This window comes from Schistocerca piceifrons, chromosome 2, assembly GCF_021461385.2.
Source record: "Schistocerca piceifrons isolate TAMUIC-IGC-003096 chromosome 2, iqSchPice1.1, whole genome shotgun sequence".
Taxonomy (NCBI): Eukaryota; Metazoa; Arthropoda; class Insecta; order Orthoptera; family Acrididae; genus Schistocerca; species Schistocerca piceifrons.
The window spans coordinates 534,704,629-534,722,638 of NC_060139.1; the positions used below are offsets into that span (position 1 = coordinate 534,704,629).

General features: G+C 42.6%; 1 protein-coding gene across 2 annotated transcripts in view; it reads left to right on the forward strand.

The window, feature by feature from the left end:
• Positions 1-18,010, forward strand: part of LOC124774917 (protein gustavus) — a 336,294-nt gene that overhangs the window by 113,477 nt on the left and 204,807 nt on the right. The window contains exon 2 of one of the 2 annotated variants that reach the window (XM_047249593.1): positions 2,603-2,620. The exons of the other annotated variant lie outside the window; for it this stretch is intronic. Coding sequence (XP_047105549.1) covers positions 2,603-2,620 — 18 coding nt within the window. The remainder of the gene's footprint in view (positions 1-2,602; positions 2,621-18,010) is intronic. 2 annotated transcript variants of the gene reach the window in all.

The following is an 18,010-nucleotide window of genomic DNA, read 5'->3' on the forward strand; positions in this document are numbered from 1 at the left end:
TGTGGCACAACTTGACTAGAAGAAGGGATCGGTTGGTAGGACATGTTTTGAGGCATCAAGGGATCACAAATTTAGCATTGGAGGGCAGCGTGGAGGGTAAAAATCGTAGAGGGAGACCAAGAGATGAATACACTAAGCAGATTCAGAAGGATGTAGGTTGCAGTAGGTACTGGGAGATGAAGAAGCTTGCACAGGATAGAGTAGCATGGAGAGCTGCATCAAACCAGTCTCAGGACTGAAGACCACAACAACAACATGGCCATAAAAATTCAAATCCGTTTGTACGTTTATAATTCGTAATTTAATTAATGAATTATATGCACTGTGTTATTCTTATTCAGCTCTGTAGTTATCTGTTACACTCGGATCAGTCAAGTCTTGGAAACTAAGTTTGTGTGTTCTGTATCTGTTGGAATAGGTCAGTATGTCTCTAGTGGTTGTCGCATTTTCCCGGATGGCGCTGTCTTCAAACGTCTAACTCATATTATCTTTAATCCTGAGTCTAAAATGTATTCTTCACAGCTTAATCTTCAGTCTTTTGGGTTACGTAGTGCCACAGATTCGTTATGTTTCCTTGATTTTACTTCTGGGCTCCTACAGTGCGCCACATTCTTGCGTAATATATATATATATATATATATATATATATATATATATATATATATATATATATATATAGCTGATGTTCTCTAAGCTCGATTAGTAGTAAATAATTTTTACTTTCCGTCATTACTTATGGTGCCCTAATTTGATGAAAAGCATTAAAAAGGTTGTGTGTTCATTCTCCGCTTAATCGAAGGATTTTTTCTTGCCCTTACCGTGAGAAATGTGTGCGGAATATGTTCGCTGGATCAGATTTTAGCTCGTTTCACATTGGAAGTCATAGAACAGAATCTCATAAGATTCCACACTGCATTTCAGTTTCACACAGCCTGTATCACTAACGAAACGTCATTTATTGTAGTAGTGGATTCTGAGTCTTCGTAATCTTTATCGTTCTTTTCGTGACACCTTACAAACGATCCCTGTGGACTTGGATATTTTTCCTATGATGGCTCATATACAAAAGACGCCTCTCAGCGAAGTGGAAAATCGCCAAACATAGGCCTCTGAGCAAAGTGAAAAATATATCGAACCTTCGTCACTAATAAACTCTTCTATCATTGCTACCTCATTACTTCTTTTCTCGCACGAACTGTTGAATACTGTTGACAAGAGATTTCGATTTGATTCCGTATTTCTGGATTTCCGGATGGCTTTTGACACTGTATCACACAAGCGGCTTGTAGTGAAATTGCGTGCTTATGGAATATCGTATCAGTTGTGTGCTGGGATTTATGATTTCCTGTCAGAGAGGACGCAGTTCGTGGTAATTGACGGGAAGTCATCGGGTAAAACAGAAGTGATTTCTTACGTTCCCCAAGATAGTGCTATAGACCCTGTGGTGTTCCTTATCTATATAAACAATTTAGGAGACAATCCGAGCGGCCGTCTTAGGTTGTTTACAGATGATGCTGTGGTTTATCGTCTAGTAAACCCATGAGAATATTAAAACAAATTGGAAAACGGTTGAGAAAAGATATCTGAATGGTGCGAAAATTGGCTTTTTGACCCTAAATAATGAAAAGTGTGAGGTTATCCACGTGAGCGCTAAAAGCAATCAGTTGAACTTCAATTACACAATAAATCTATAAAATCTAAAGGCCGAAAATTCAACTAAATACTCAGGATTTACGTTACGAACAATTTAAATTGGAAAGAACGTATAGCAAATTTTGTGGGAAAGGTAAACCACAGGCTGCCTTTTATTGGCAGAACATTTAGAAAATGTAACAGATCTACTAAAGAGGCTAACTACACAACGCTTGTCCGTCCTCTTTTGAAGTGCTGCTGAGCAGTCAGGGATCCTAACCAGATAAGATTAACTGAGCACATCGAGAAAGTTCAAAGGAGAACAGCACGTTTTGTATTATCGCGAAACAGTGGAGATAGTGTCACTGAAATGATACAGGATTTGGGATGCAAATAATTAAAACAAAAGCGTTTTATGTGCTACGGAATCATCTAACAAAATTTCAATCACAAACTTTCTCTTCCGAAAGCGAAAATATTTTGTTGACGCCGACCTACATAGGGAGAAATGATCATCTTAATAAAATAATGGAGATCAGAGCTCGCATGGAAAGATACAGATGTTCATTTTGTCCGTGTGCTGTCAGAGAGTGGAATAACGGAGAATTATTGTGAAGGTGGTTCGATGAACCCCCTGCCAGGCACTTAAGTGTGATTTGCAGAGCATCCACGTAGATGTAGATGTAGATCAGTCTTCTGACTTGTTTCATGCGCCCTGCAACGAATTCCGCTCCTGTGCCAGTCTTTTCATCTCAGAGTAGCACTTGCAACCTACGTGTTCAATTATTTCCTGGATGTATTCGAGTCTCCTCTTCTCCTTATCCTCTACTTCCTATTATGAAATGTGTCGAGATTTCTCCCGATTTGATTTTGCGAGTGTGCTTTCATATGCTTTCTGGCTGTTATAACTTGTTGTACTGGTCATGTTATAGAAAGAGTGCAGATAAATTCAGGTAAAACTTTAATGTAGCCTTCTTCTTTTTTACAGGTAAGCTTGGGAGAATTACTGGTAGCTGAAAGCGGTCGGCAAGCTGGTGAGTGAGATCCTGACTCTTCAGGTCCAGCCAGCTGCCTTGCCAACCCACAACAATCGAGGCGAGTTAGCCATGAAATATTTGCTCGCTGTAAATGAATTATAAGTTTGGGGCATTTTGGTACGTTTCGAAAAGGAATGGCATATGACCGACCGACGTAATAGTATACAATCTATTCTCAGCTTATGAAAAACGTATCGTGAACCAGGAGACTGGGCGAAGTGTAATTCCGTATAGAAGAAACTGAAGGACGTACTTAGAAAGCTCTTGGCGCGCATCGGTTATTTCTTTCCCGATTGGGAACCATTTTTCCTCATTTCCAGCTTGCTAGGATCGGCTGAGAAGAAATTCTACCCGTAACGTCCGGCCCTCTCAGTTAAGGAGTGAAATTTTATTTAAATACTGCATGCTCTCAAATTAATCGCGTTTGATGTTTCCACCGCTGTGTTGGATCAGCTACATTTTCTTTAGCTCGAAATATTATTTAGGCAACGTACAATGTAGTATTTCTTTAATTTCTTAACTACAGCCGTAGTACTGGAAAACTCATTTTTAGTATACGTTCTTGGCAATGCGCGCAAGTATTCTAAGAACTGTCGACAGTAAATAACATCGCATGTATTTCCACGAGTCGGAATTACATAAATATGGAAGCGCATCTGTTTGATGTTTCAGAGCGTCGAGGAAGTTTGCGATAAAAATGACAGACGTGAGACGAAAGTTGTTGATCTTGATGTTTAATGTTGTTGATACTGGTACTGAGGCTGAACAGCGAAACTATGCTCTAGACGTCTGCGTATTTGCAGGAATCTTTATGAAAAAGTGCCTACAAATGTTTACTGCAAGAGTGGTGGCGTTCTAATTTGACGGTATGATTAGTTGTGGTAAAAAAAGAAAAAAAGAGAGAACGACGAATTGAGCGAAGTAGGTCAAAGCTGAGCAAGGTGGCGCTGTAGTGAAGGCACTGGACTTGCATTCGGCAGGACGGCGCATCAAATCCGGTTTTGAAAAGCCAGGTTCAGATTTTTATGTTGTTCCCGTAGATCGGTTTATCCAAATACCGGGATGGTTACTTTGAAAAGTTCCATTCTACAAAGAGGGATGAAACAGCAGGTACATTTGGCAACAACTTCTATTCATGGTGCTACAAGCTACTCAAAGAGAAAAAAGTTTTTGGTTTTAAAAATATCATACAGTGGATTTTCATGGACGATTTTATTTACCGTATTCTATTAATATAGAGGGTGTTCGGAAATTCCCGTTACAAACCTCTAGGACTTGTAGAGGGGAGTGAGTATGTAATATTTTGAATAGGAACCTACTTTTCTTTTTTATGTTTATTTCTCAATTACAGACCTGCTAATCTGTCACCATATAGCAGGTCGTACATTGTGTGATTTTACATGTTATATCAGACAAATTCAGTTATATTACTAGTACATATTTTGTTGAGAATTTGACAACCTATGTCCGGCAGTTCAGATGCTTAACTCATCCACTTCTGCTTGAGGTATTGAATTAGGCCTGACTCAGTACAATTAGTAGGTAACAATTCGAATGGAAATATAACGAACATTCATTTATCACTTAAGCACATCTGTTTGTATTAACGCAAGAACCCAGCAAACTGTGCGTACAAACACTACTGATGCATTACAACGGCCGTTCGATGTGGAGACCACCAACGTTGTCACAGACACTGTACATGTCATCCTGTCTACCCTATTGCATACCAGGATAACCGAGTCTGAGACTTTTCTCTTTCCCCCAGGAGACGTTTACGATATGGGTACCTATTCAAAATATTATGTACCCACTCCCGTCGTACACGTAGTAGAAGTTTGCAACGGGAATTTCCGAACATCCTGTATGTACAATGTCATTTTCACTGCGTATTCGCGACTTTTAGAAGTACGTTATAAAGATAACGGTTTTGTCCTGAGTCGGTTGTATCTCTCCTCTTTGTAGCGGCATCCACTTTCCTACTGAAGACACACCACCAGTTAGTGTTCTCATAGAGTTCGCAGCGTAACTTTTATTTATGTACTTTTTTTTGTCTGAAAAAAAGTGTGTGTATATGTGGGTCACCATCATTTTGGGGGGATCAGTGCGGCCTGGGAATGTGCACTTCTTGCTATTGTCGCCGTGAATAATGGTCGCCCCTGCCTGGGGTACGAGGGAGTGGGCCTTAGGGCGCCATTGTGGAACGCGTGCAGGTGTGAAACATTCGATACCAGCTGTCTACCTGCGAAACCTGTATCCCCCAGTCCCGAGACCTGCCCCCATGGGACCCACCGCCAGCGCCTACCTCGACTTTCCCACGTACTTGCTCAGCCCCGTTTGTCCGTTTGCCATCGGAGAAATTGAGTCGGTCTTACAGGATATGCAGTCTCTAATTACCGTGCGTTACACAGACGAGTGAGGGAACAGGCAGCGAAGGCATCGTTGTATGAGTGCCGAGCTGTTGCCGGTTGAAGAAAAGATTGAGGCGGAGGGCAATAATCATGCGAGAGAGGAGAAGTGCAATTTTGAAACTATAGGCACATAAAAATTGTGTGCCGGAGCGGATCTTGAACATGGAAACTTTGCCTTTCGCGGGAAAGTGCACTATCTACTGACCTATCCAAGCACGATTCACGACCCGCCCTCAGAGCCGTACTTCCGCTAGTACTTCTGCTCCTACATTCCAAACTTTGCAGAAGCTCTCCTACGTATCTTGAGGTTCTAGTTCTCCTGCAAGAAAGGATATTGCGAAGTAGTGGCTTAGCAACATTCTAGGCGAAGTATGCTGAAGAACTGTGAAGTCTAGAAAGTGGAAGAGAAGGACTGCCGAAAGTACAGATCTGAGGGCGGTTCGTGCAAAAGCAAAGGTTCCGGGCTCGTATCCCAGCAAGTTTTAAATCAGCGGTACATTCCACTTGAGAGTGAAAAGTCGTTCTGGAATTGCAACATTTATTTTATTCCGATTGCATAGATATCTGGGTACCTGCGACATTGTCAACAAAATAGGTAAAGAGAAATGATTCGGAAGAAATGTATATTTTGTACATTCGTGCACTCGTGAACAATGTAGACAACAGTATAATTTTCATATTATCGTATTTTTAGAGATATTCTACACAGGAGCCAAGATTTTCAAAATACGTTGCTAACAGGGAGAGAAAAGTGATTTTAACTGTCGCAAAGATTTTTTAACATTTAACATAATTTCCACTACTTACTGGTAACTGTCCCTCGTTTCTAGTGAAGATTTCATTTCTGGGCGCATTCCCTAGGGCTTTGTGCTCTCATATCTTCACAACTGAACAAACATTTCACTTTCTGTTGAACTTTTTCCACCGTTGTCTCGTTCTTACCTTTCACAACAATGTACAGTTAAATCTATAAAAATGTAACTTATCATGTCTTTTATCCATCTCCGTTCAGGAAACATATTTTCTCATGTAGTATGACTTTGTTACAAAAATAATGGCCTTAACTTTGCTATCCTTTATACGGTCCCTGTTACCTACAGTTAGAAAAATTAAATTACCAACGCTTGATAAACCAATTGTAATTATCTTAAGCGCTCCAAAATCACTGACGGAAATAGTTCCACGTTTGATAAATTTTCACATCCTGAAACAGTCCTTACGATATAGATGTTTCTCTCCGGGTTGCTGGAAGCGCAATGGATACACACGAATTTTAAGTGAACAGAACCATCACATAAGTAGAAAGAGTGTGGTGAAGCTCTTTGTCATCGTATCTTTGTTGTCTTGTCGTGATGACACAACACTGGAAGGGGCTAGTTTAAAAGAGGGATATCCACTTTGTAACATCTTTATGTATTACTGCACTTTCATTATGACGGAGCATTGCACAGTGGTCTGCGGTAATTGATACGGAGAAATGCATGCTATGATTGAAGTTAGAAACAGCCACCCCTCCTCCGCTGAAGTACAGTTCCATTCAGCTGTAGTGTAACTACTGCGCTTATCGACGAGCTGCAACGTTTTTGTTTGGATATCGTATGTAGCTATACAACGGAAGCTATTAGTAGTTGGAGCAAATCGCTATATAATTACAATTTCTCATTTTGTCCTGTGCTTGTGATAGGTTTTATGGTACACAGTCATGCGCCACAGCCCATCGAAAACGTTCCTGCGAACATTAAAGAACAACACAAAAAGCAGAAGCTGAAAGTGGGGCAAGTGAACTAATAACGACTACTTTATGATGTCCATTAAAGGCAGCTCTTAAGTTACAAGTGTTCGTAAAACCAGTGCTGAAGGCGTACTGACCTAGCGCCGTAACTTACATGCGTCATTTATTATGACAATGGCAGCTTTTATCTGTTTTTGTCGTTGTTAAGTCGACACAGAGACTCTGTGGAATATGTTGTAAGGCGGCATTAGTATAAGATATACTCAATACACGGCACCCAAAAAGGTAACGCCTGTAGAAGTGGGTATATCTCCAAGTCACGATGACTGCGAGGAAACATACTGATATATAACCGGAAGATCTAACAAGCCGTCTGCTGTCAGTTGGCCACAGCAAGTTTGGAGTAATAAACCAAATGCAGGGGGGAATGTGATTCGTTATAGAATTCCACGTGGAGTGGACGTAAATGCGGCAGAAAATGGGTTCTGTTGTGAATCTGGGCGGATTATGCTAAAACATTCCACAAGTCCATCAATTTCACAAGTCATATCAGAGGTTGGATCGGATCTAAATTACGACGAAAAACAGCACTCGTGTGCTTTTAACATACATCAATGGGAACACCAACTGTCTCATGTCGGTATATGGTGTACAGTTTATGAGAAAATACCATACACATAATTCACATGGACTGCGACTGACGTAATTTTAAGTCACTTAAAATGGTATAATACTCTGGAAAGAACTAAATATTAAGTTGCGCTCGCCGATACAGCAGAAATTTCACCTTATGAAACTATCAACCTTCTTAGAAACGATGGTCACGTACTTTTCAACGACATATGGACATGCATCAGTTGTTTTTCAACGGTAGGAAGCACTACAAGACATATGTGTTACATCAACCGCTTTACATAGTATTGGGGTTATAAGTGCAGATATTTATGTTGATGACTGAGGACAGTGTACTGACCAACATTGCATCAGTATTGACTTCGGCTAACAATTGAAGCTATTACAAGTAATGCGTTTTTAGGTGGGTTAGTACTTCCAAGTACGCATTGCGCAAGCAGGCCATTACTGTTTATTTTCCTCTGGGCGGCAGGTCGGGTATTGAAATGTGGATGCATGGGCGTAAAACGAATAGTCTATACTGACAGGCGGAGTCCACTTCGCAGCTGTGCATAGATAAAACATCAGATAGTAAATTATGTGATGTGTTTGCGGGAAGACTGTTAGGTGCAGAGAGAAACATAGAATACACTAAAGTGGGTACATAGTAAGGTACCAGTTATCACAGCATCTGTACTTATACCCCTAACACATTGTGTATCTTGTGTGCTGAACACGGGGAAGAAATTCACATCGTCTGCGAATGGTACAGGGAAACTGGGAAAGGCTATGAACGTAGATTCGGGTATTTCGCATATTTTCCGCCCAGTGTTGCCATATTTCCCAATTTTCGCGAGATGTCACTTCTTTTAGGTTGTCAAACCCGTCCTGCCGTAAGCCTTTCGCGGGATGCCTATGTCCCGACATTTGGGCTCTGCTTTTGATATATAATACATATTCATGTAAAAAATGGTCTAGTACGTGGAGGATCCGAAATTAGTTTTTGAATGCGTCGATAGCGGTAACCGAAAAATTTAGAATTCGGTGCTCCGAGAGTTCGCAATCAGCCGATTAACTAAAGGAACCTCTCAGCGCGTGCCCGAACTGTTCGTTTCGAAAACACTCAGCCTCGTGGCTTATATCTTTGAATTAGTACCACCACGCCGCTGCTTTCCAAAAACGTGTTTCAACTTCTCCCTTTGTTGCCCGTTAGACTGGCCCGGCTTGTCACGGTAATTGGTTGATCAGTGAATTGCTGCTGGAGGGCTGATGTCCAGTTCAGTGCACTAAGTTCTAAACTACGTATGTATGCGGGGGCACCACGTGCAGGAATAGCTTCACCCCCTCCCCCCCCCCCCCCAACTTCGGTCGAATAAATAATGAAATAAAAACGGTAATAAGTTCTTTGTGGACTTGCGCTGAAGTGTGTCGGAAATTTTTGATTACCAGTTTAAAGTTGGTACTGTCGATGAAGGGAACAGTAGTTTGGACTACAGGTGCACCAGAGTTCCAACTTTATTCACTGTGTGTTACTAGTGAACCGAGCAATCCTTCGCAGTTGCAAATGTATAAGGGAACTGGATATATGTGTGAATCCCCTTCTCCCCCCCCTTCCCTCTATCATTGTCCCCTTCTTCCTCCTCCCCCCCACCTCACCCCCCTCCGCCGTCCGTTCATGTCTCTCTGACCATGAGCCTTCTTTATTAGTAAGTCGGTTAAAATGGACGGTAAATCGGTTGGGACCATTGGCATACAGGACATGAGAGACCTCGCCTGTTGCTGGGCCTGTGAGGACAGTAATTTCATTGACAGTATTTTGCATAGTTGTCATCTGTTGAGGGGAAAGATCACAAAGTTTCGGACAATACATATTTCGTAGTAGAATTCAAATCATAAGCCGATAAGTCATAAATACGGCTTTAATGTTTCCTTTTAAAACCGACTGCAAGAAAGAAAACAAAACAGGACGCAACTGTGTATACAATTTTTGCTTAAAATTATGTATAAAGTGATAGAATATATATGGGAGAAACAATTTGTCTAATGGTTTAAATACCCAGTTGTCGTAGTTAAAAATTAACTGTGATAAAGAAAACGAAAACAGACATATTCACAGCACAGGATTTTCTTTCTTGCAATCGATTTTAACAGGAAATTTGTACACTGTTACTTAAGAGAAGTATAGCCAATGGCCGTCAGAATATTTATTAGAGTATCGTGCAAAAATTTAAAGTAGATCGCTCAAGAACTTTACGAGAATTTTGGTAAGAACCTCAATCGACGACTTGTGTTTTTAGAGTAATATAGAAAAGGAAATACTTATCTAACCAGAATGAAATTTTCACTCTGCAGCGGAATGTGCGCTGCTGTGAAACTTCCTGGCAGATTAAAACTGTGTGCTGGGCCGAGACTTGAACTCGGGACCTTTGCCTTTCGCGGTCAAGTGCTCTGCCATCTGAACTACCCAAGCACGATTCACGACTCGTTCTCACAGCTGTACTTCCGCCAGTACCTCGTCTCCTACCTTCAAAACTTCACAGAAGTTCTCCTGCGAAACTTGCAGGACTAGCACTACTGGAAGAAAGGATATTGCGGATACATGGCTTAGCTACAGCGTGGGGGATGTTTCCTTATCTAACGATTGAAAAATTTAAGTCATTCTTTTATTTCCCGACTCCTAGGAACTTGTCCTCCCGATTTTTTAGACCACCACTCGGAAAGTCTCTCTGAAATTTGGATCTGGGAACACAACCTCCATCACATACCGTATTGTGACTGGCGGAGTACAAACGTGGGATGCAGACGTGAAAGTTACCATATACACTCAGTCACAAAAGTATTGGGACAGCACGTAACGGCGCGTAATTTTGCAGTTTGTCGCATGTACAAATACAGAAATTGCACTTGGTAATGTATTTGGGACTCTGGGTACAATGTCACAACGTGAAACACGCGTCAAATACGAAGAATTGTTGTTGGACATGTGTCTGTTACGTATTATTTCCTGAAAACGGCATGGGAAGGTACAACAAGAGTATTCGGACAAAGGCGGACAACGTGAGAGAATAGTTCATTCCGAGAGGGTGAAGCGACTGCAGTGCGTCCGACATTTCCACGAGATTACAGCGATGGATGTGTGTTATGTCCTTTCGTTAGTTACGTTTAATTAGTTCTTAGTTCTAGGCGACAGATGACCTCAGAAGTTAAGTGGCATAGTGCTCAGAGCCATTTGAACCATATGATAGCGATGATTAGTAAACACGTATCGCGTACCTGTGCAGGTCGACGATGGGACGCAGAGGGAAGTGTTCTACGTTCGAGCAAAGGCAACTTGTCGCTTATCATCACGCGAAGGGGAAAACCTGCTGGGAAATTGCCGCAATAGTGAACATGAAGAAAAGTAAAGTTCACGACATTATTAAACGGTTCGAGAAAGAGACCGATTGGAATTCCGTTGCAGTACAGGACGGCCATGTACATTTTCACAGAGAGATGAACGTGTGATTGTGCGAAAGGTACAACAGAATCCGAAAATATCTGCCACACGAAATGCAAGTGAGGTGGACGGAGACCTTGGTATAAAACTTCATCCCGAAACCGTGCGGAGAGTACGACGACGATCGCAGTACCATGGTCGAGTGGCACGGCGAAAGCCATTCATAAATGCAGTGAACCAGAAGAAACGTATGCAGTTTGCGAGGGAATACGCCGAATACGATCAGGCTTGGTGGAATCGGGTGATATTTTGCGACGAATGTAAATTTACATTTTGGCAAAGCGACGGAAAGGCAAACGTGTGGCGAAATACCAATGAAGAGCTGAATCCCAGGAACCTCAAACCAACAGTGAAGTTTGGAGGTGGGAGCATCATGGTGTGGGGGCGCATGTCCGGCAATGGTGTGGGTGATTTAGTGTTCATTGATGATACGATGAACAAGGAAGCGTATCTGAATATATTGCGAGGACATTTGAAGCAGAGTGCACGACATCTGGATATTGCGAACAACTTTCATTTTTATCAGGATAATGATCCCGAGCATACTGCGCATATTGTACAAATGTGGTTGCTCTTCAATTGCCCGAAAGTATTGCACCCCCCTCCCCAATCACCAGACCTTAAACCAATCGAACATTTGTGGGATAAATTGAAACGGACCCTCCGCGCGGACAACATCTATACGAAGGAGACCTTGAAAGAGAAACTGCGCCAAGAATGGGCAAATATAGGCCCAGATTTCACGAAAAAACTCGTGGAAAGTACGCCTAGTAGATTGGAGGAAGTATTGAAAATGAAAGGTGGACCCACAAGGTATTGACATTTTCGTCGTACAACTTACGAACAATTATTAGACAGTGTCCGAATACTTTCGTAGCAGCAGGGTGTGCAGGATGTTTCATTTTTGTTGTTAATTTTTCTGTTATTTATGTTTTGGAAACGAAATAATACAATAATTCTTTTGTAATTAATGTTGTTACGCATATATATTGCTAATAAATATGTTTGGGTTCCTTAGTCAGTGTTTCTCGAGTACTCATTGTGATACTTCACACTGTCCGAATACTTTTACGACAGAGTGTAACACTTTTTCGTGTGAAAACTGGGATACGCCTGACTCCACGTCCAGCAGAAGCTGCGATGGCGCTTCGGCCGCGCACTCACGCGTGCCTGTGTAAGCTCACGTCCGCGAGAGGGAGGGTGGCGGAGCTGGTTCCCGAGCCTTTGTTCGGTGCGTACAGCGAGCGGAGAAAGTGTCCGGCAGCCAAGGCCGCGCGCTTCACGGCCATACCGGGCCGGCGCTGGCGCTGCCTTGAACCCGCCGATGGCCGCTGCCGCTGCCGCCGCGCCGCACCGCCTGGGAGCAGCCCGCTCTTATTCCAGCCTAGCGCACTCGCTGCCAGGGCCCGCCATTCGGCCCGATGACACCCAAGTTCCTATAAATCTGTGAACTACTTAGACTTTGCTGTTATTCTCGTTGTCGTTCTTGTTTTCACTCTCAAGAATCGTTTGTCGCAGCCCTAGACGCTAGTCTGTCCTGGGCATCTCCAAATAACTGCCACAGCCTACATTCATTTGAATATGCTTGTTGTATCCAAGCGTTAGTCCCCCTTTTCCATTTTCAAAGCCCTAAACTTCCCTCCCTTAGCAAATTGTCGACTCCACGATGCTCAAGACCTATCTTCCCAGCCGGTCCCTTCTTTTAGTCGAATTCTACCACATGTTTCTTTGTTTCCTATTTCGATTCTTTACTGCTTCAGAGTTATTCAATCTATTCATCTAATTATCAACATTCTTCTGTAGTACCACATTTAAAAATCTTCTATTATCCCAGTTTACTTCTTGAGTGTGCTCTTGGAAACCCTTTGCCGTCTCTTGACATTATTACAGTGTCATCGGCAAATCGCTGGACTTCAATTCCCTTTCCACATTTCTCATTGGCTTCCGTTGCTACAACCCACTGTCTCTCCCTTTTTGTTGTATTGTGTAAATTAATTTATCCACGATAATGGCAGTCGAGCTTCTTGGCTGTATATTAAATTGCTTGAAGAAGTACGACAATCTACTTTTTGTATAGCTACACTTACGCCAAGACGCACTTCGGTCTGGCGCGCACTTTCAACTAGTGTGACACACTTTTATCCTCACCAGTGCAATGTTTTAGGGTCTGCATTTTAAATCCAGCAGCTCCCTTTTGTTCTGTTAATTGTAGCGCTTTTCTTTCGCATTTATATGCATAGTACACACAATTTTAGCTTCAGTGATGCAGTTCTACTTCAACCATGAATTCCAATAATCCGCTGCATCAGTGAAGCTAAAATAGTGTGTGTGTAAATATGTGATAAAAGAAGCCGCAGTCACAGAATAAAAGACAGCTGTACTGATGAAAATATAATTGGCAAAAACTTTTTGATACAACAATATAGAAAGTGGCTGACTGACTCTTTCTTCATGTTATTTCTGACCCATTTCTAAAACGGCCCTTAGGAAACCATCACAGCATTTACCTAGAGAATTGCGGAAAGCAGCGAAAAAGCAGCATTCATTCTGACGTGTCTGTCTCATTAACGGCAATTGATCCGAGGTGCGTACACCTCTTTTATCTCACAAGATAGCACGCTGCACGGTAAGTTATTAGGGAAAACTACTTTTTCCGTATACACAAACCTCAGCGGTTGACAGATTCAGATCCGGATGTTATGAATGCCAGGAAAAGCGTGTTATTTCATCCTAGTGCTAATCAACATTATCGGCGACTTCCCCAGCCGTGTAACTCGAGGATATTACTGTCTTGGAAGGTACAGTCTTCTGCAGGGGACCATATCTGCGCCATTGGACAGACAGACATTGTCGTCTTAAATTGTTTCTTATATATTACTAGTTAATATTCTTTGCAACGTGACCCCCAAGAGCCACATATAACTACGAAGTGACAGCTGGAAAATTACAGAACTACCGACGTATTCTCTTAGTATTTTACACACAAACATGTTATGTGGCAGCAAGAAGAAGTAGACGAATACACATTTTTCCAAAGGCTTGTAATTTATGATTTGCTCTTCAGTGCACCGCTTAAGATTCTTATTTGTATTCATCAGAGTTACTAGAGAGATTTGACGACTGGAAGTTTACCGTGAATGTATTATTTATGCCGTATTCTTCCCACTGTTTTCGTTTTCATTGTCATTTCTAGACTTGTATTAAGCTGAGCAGTCACTTTTATGGCAGTTGTCTTGTTAACTCTAGATTAATAAACTTTCGTAAAATTTGCGATTGCAGTAGGGTATAATGTTACATACAATTGGAGACGTGATAATTGTAAGTAACTAATGTATAACCTTGAATTATGACTTCCTTTGAATAAAATGTGGTGCAGTAAACTTTACGATGGTTTTGCAGCAACGTAACACCCCTTCGCCCCCCCCCCTTCAGTTTTCATGGATTAAGCCTTATACCCCTCTGTCTCTGTATCTGTCACAAAATTCTCCTTCCATTAGCAGAAATTTCTACTGTGAATTCGTAAGCCTGACGGCTCCGTGCTCTAATCGCCAGCGACTGATGCAGATGTTCGAGATTCGACACATGGTAACCATCTCGAATGCTGTTTGGTAGCAGTAATCTAGTATGTGATCCACGTATCCTTCAATATAAAATGAGGAGCCGTTTGAATAAATAAACAGCGACAGGCTTCCGAAGTCGCGTCAAATGGAAAAGCTTGGACCACCATCAGGGTCACGCAGCGTTTCAATCATTCCATAAGACACTTCGTAGAAGATCGAAATTTACTGCGGTAAACATAGCGACTGCAGGCACTGCTGAATAAGGATTTTAAAACTCTTGTGATTTGCGTTGTTTGGGGTAAAATATCTACGTAAAGAGAGCTTTTCTGGTCTGTATAACAGCATCTGTGCTCAGTGAAATCTAAGAAAAGGCAAAAGGTTAGGCTTCTGAGCATCACGTAACCAGCACGTGAGTAGCAGCAGCGATGAAAAGTCGTCCTGCCCAGAAGGGGTACCTCCGATGACAAGTGATAAACTTGTCGAAATGTCGGTCCGAACGAACATTTTTCTGTAGGCTTATTTTCCGAGAAGAATTCGTCGTAACAATTCGCCGACACAGCCTGAATTCGTGTATAGAATTTGTTATACCTGTCAGGATAGCGAAGCAACGACGGCCAGGCTCGTTGAGGGAATAACCGATTGAAGTAGTGTCCAAGTAGCCTTGTACGGTTTGGCTGTCCGTGACCATCTGTAAAGCGCTACGTCATCGTTGGGAGGAGGGGCCGGAGATAAGATGGGCCTGGTTACTGTGATGCTGTAGTCTTTGTAGAGCGAGCAGGCGAGAGAAGATTCAATCTAGCCAGTTAAGTCACAAAGAGCACCTACAGCACATGCTTATGCTGAGCTTTCCGCAGCGCGCCGTTTGAATCAGTGGCGATGCAATGTGCAAACACGCCCGGGGAGTCTTTATTTAATATTATATGCGTTAACAATGTACGGAATACAGTAATTAGTAGCCGGCCAGAGTGGCCGAGCGGTTCTAGGCGCTACATTCTGGAAGCGGACGACCGCTACGGTCGCAGGTTCGATTCCTGTCTCGGGCATGGATGTGTGTGATGTCCTTAGGTTAGTTAGGTTTAAGTAGTTCTAAGTTCTAGGGGACTGATGATCTCAGCAGTTAAGTCCCATAGTGCTCAGAGCCATTTTGAACATAAATTAGTAACTAATACAACGAACGTAAGCATTGGAAGCGAACTGAATCAACGCAAACTGCAATACGTTGCAGTGCACTGCTAGACGAGAAACCGATTCAAAGTTACCGTGTATGGCAGTTGTAGCAGTCTGCTGGAAAAGGGCAACTTCCCGCACCACAAGCGCTGCGTTCTGTCAATTGTACAGAGTGTAGCCACGGCGAGAATGTATGCAGCTGGTGGGGAACGGTTAGGCGGTAGTGATTCGGGCTTGAGGTGCGCGCTGGCGCGGTGCAGTGTGGGACAAAGGCACGGCGGCGCCTCGGAGGGGCGGCGGCCTGGCCCGCATGGCCGCTTCCGGTGACGCGGCTTCCGGCTGTCCTAGCGTCAGCTGGCCGCGCCGAGGGTGGGGTCGTTGACCTTCGCGCTGCCTCGCTGCGTGCGCCGCCATCGCTTGCCAGCTTTGTCGAAAGCTCTGCTGTCACTCTTCGCTGTGTTTTGCCTTCTTTACGTTATTCGGTTCCTACCGCTAGCATTTTGTGGCCAGCCGACCAGCTATAGGTGCAGTCAGTCTCTCGGGCCTTTGTACAATACACACTGTGGCTGGCCGCTAACCTTAACTCTTTTAGGGTAGGTGGTACAACGTGTGTACAGCGTTCTTCGTTGCTTAAACGCATGGTGGTACAAGAAAACATACGACTTAACTGGGAAGTCCTAGCTCATCCACCTGAAGATATGTTTGTCGAACCATCCTTTCTACGTAATGTCGTAGTTGCCGCTACGATCGAGAGAGGTCAGAAGTAACATTTCTCCATATGAGCCGTCTGGGACAATTGTTATTTCCCACGGTGTGACTGATTTTCACCACTGCGACCGAGTGCGTAATTCTTTCCGTCTTTATGTGATGTAGGTATTATAGATTCAGCTTTTTATTACAGATAAGATATGTATACATTCAGACACCGTAGAATTCACGGGTCTTAGATCTACAGAAGGGAGTGAGACAGGGCTGTAGCCTCTCCCCAATGTTATTCAATCTGTACATTGAGCAAGCAGTAAAGGAAACAAAAGAAAAATTCGGAGTAGGTATTAAAATCCATGGAAGAGAAATAAAAACTTTGAGGTTCGCCGATGACATTGTAATTCTGTCAGAGACAGCAAAGGACTTGGAAGAGCAGTTGAACGGAATGGACAGTGTCTTGAAAGGAGGATATAAGATGAACATCAACAAAACCAAAACGAGGATAATGGAATTTAGTCGAATTAAATCGGGTGATGCCGAGGGAATTAGATTAGGAAATGAGACACTTAAAGTAGTAAAGGAGTTTTGCTATTTGGGGAGCAAAATAACTGATGATGGTCGAAGTAGAGAGGATATAAAACGTAGACTGGCAATGGCAAGGAAAGCGTTTCTGAAGAAGAGAAATTTGTTAACATCGAGTATAGATTTAAGTGTCAGGAAGTCGTTTCTGAAAGTATTTATATGAAGTGTAGCCATGTTTGGAAGTGAAACATAGATGATAAATAGTTTGGACAAGAAGAGAATAGAAGCTTTCGAAATGTGGTGCTACAGAAGAATGCTGAAGATTAGATTGGTAGATCACATAACTAATGAGGAGGTATTGAATAGAATTGGGGAGAAGAGGAGTTCGTGGCACAACTTGACTAGAAGAAGGGTTCGGTCGGTAGGACATGTTCTGAGGCATCAAGGGGTCACAAATTTGGTATTGGAGGGCAGCGTGCAGGGTAAAAATCGTAGAGGGAGACCAAGAGATGAATACACTAAGCAGATTTAGAAAGATGTAGCTTGCAGTACGTACTGGGAGACGAAGCAGCTTGCACAGGATAGAACAGCATGGAGAGCTCCATCAAACCAGTCTCAGGACTGAAGACCACAATAACAACAACAGATCTGCAGAAGACGACTATTTCATGAATCACTCAGACTTCAAAATATGTACCAACATGCATCAACGTTCCTCCACTACGTTAGATGCTGCGTGGAACTTCGAAAAGGATTATACGTCTGGTACATCGTTTACGCTGTAAAACTGCATGAAAGTGTAAATTAACTTCAGTATGTAATTTGAGACATTATTTTAATTTTCAGTTGGTAAAGAATCGCTGTAGGGAAGTGTTAAAAGATGGGGTGATGGCATTCTCCATTCTGATATACCTCCAGATTAGTGTTCATCAGACGAAGATGCCGCCCGTAGTGATGACGATGGAGATTACGTGTCAGCTGCATACCAAAGCCGGGTGAGAATAGTTATGATGAGCTGCACGAGTTACGACTATTTTTGTCTATGGTGGGAGACAATTTCAGAAGTCCTCTCATCCAAGTGGATGTTCTGCGTTCCAGGTACCTCTTTGCTAAGGAAAAAAACAAGTTCCGCTTCC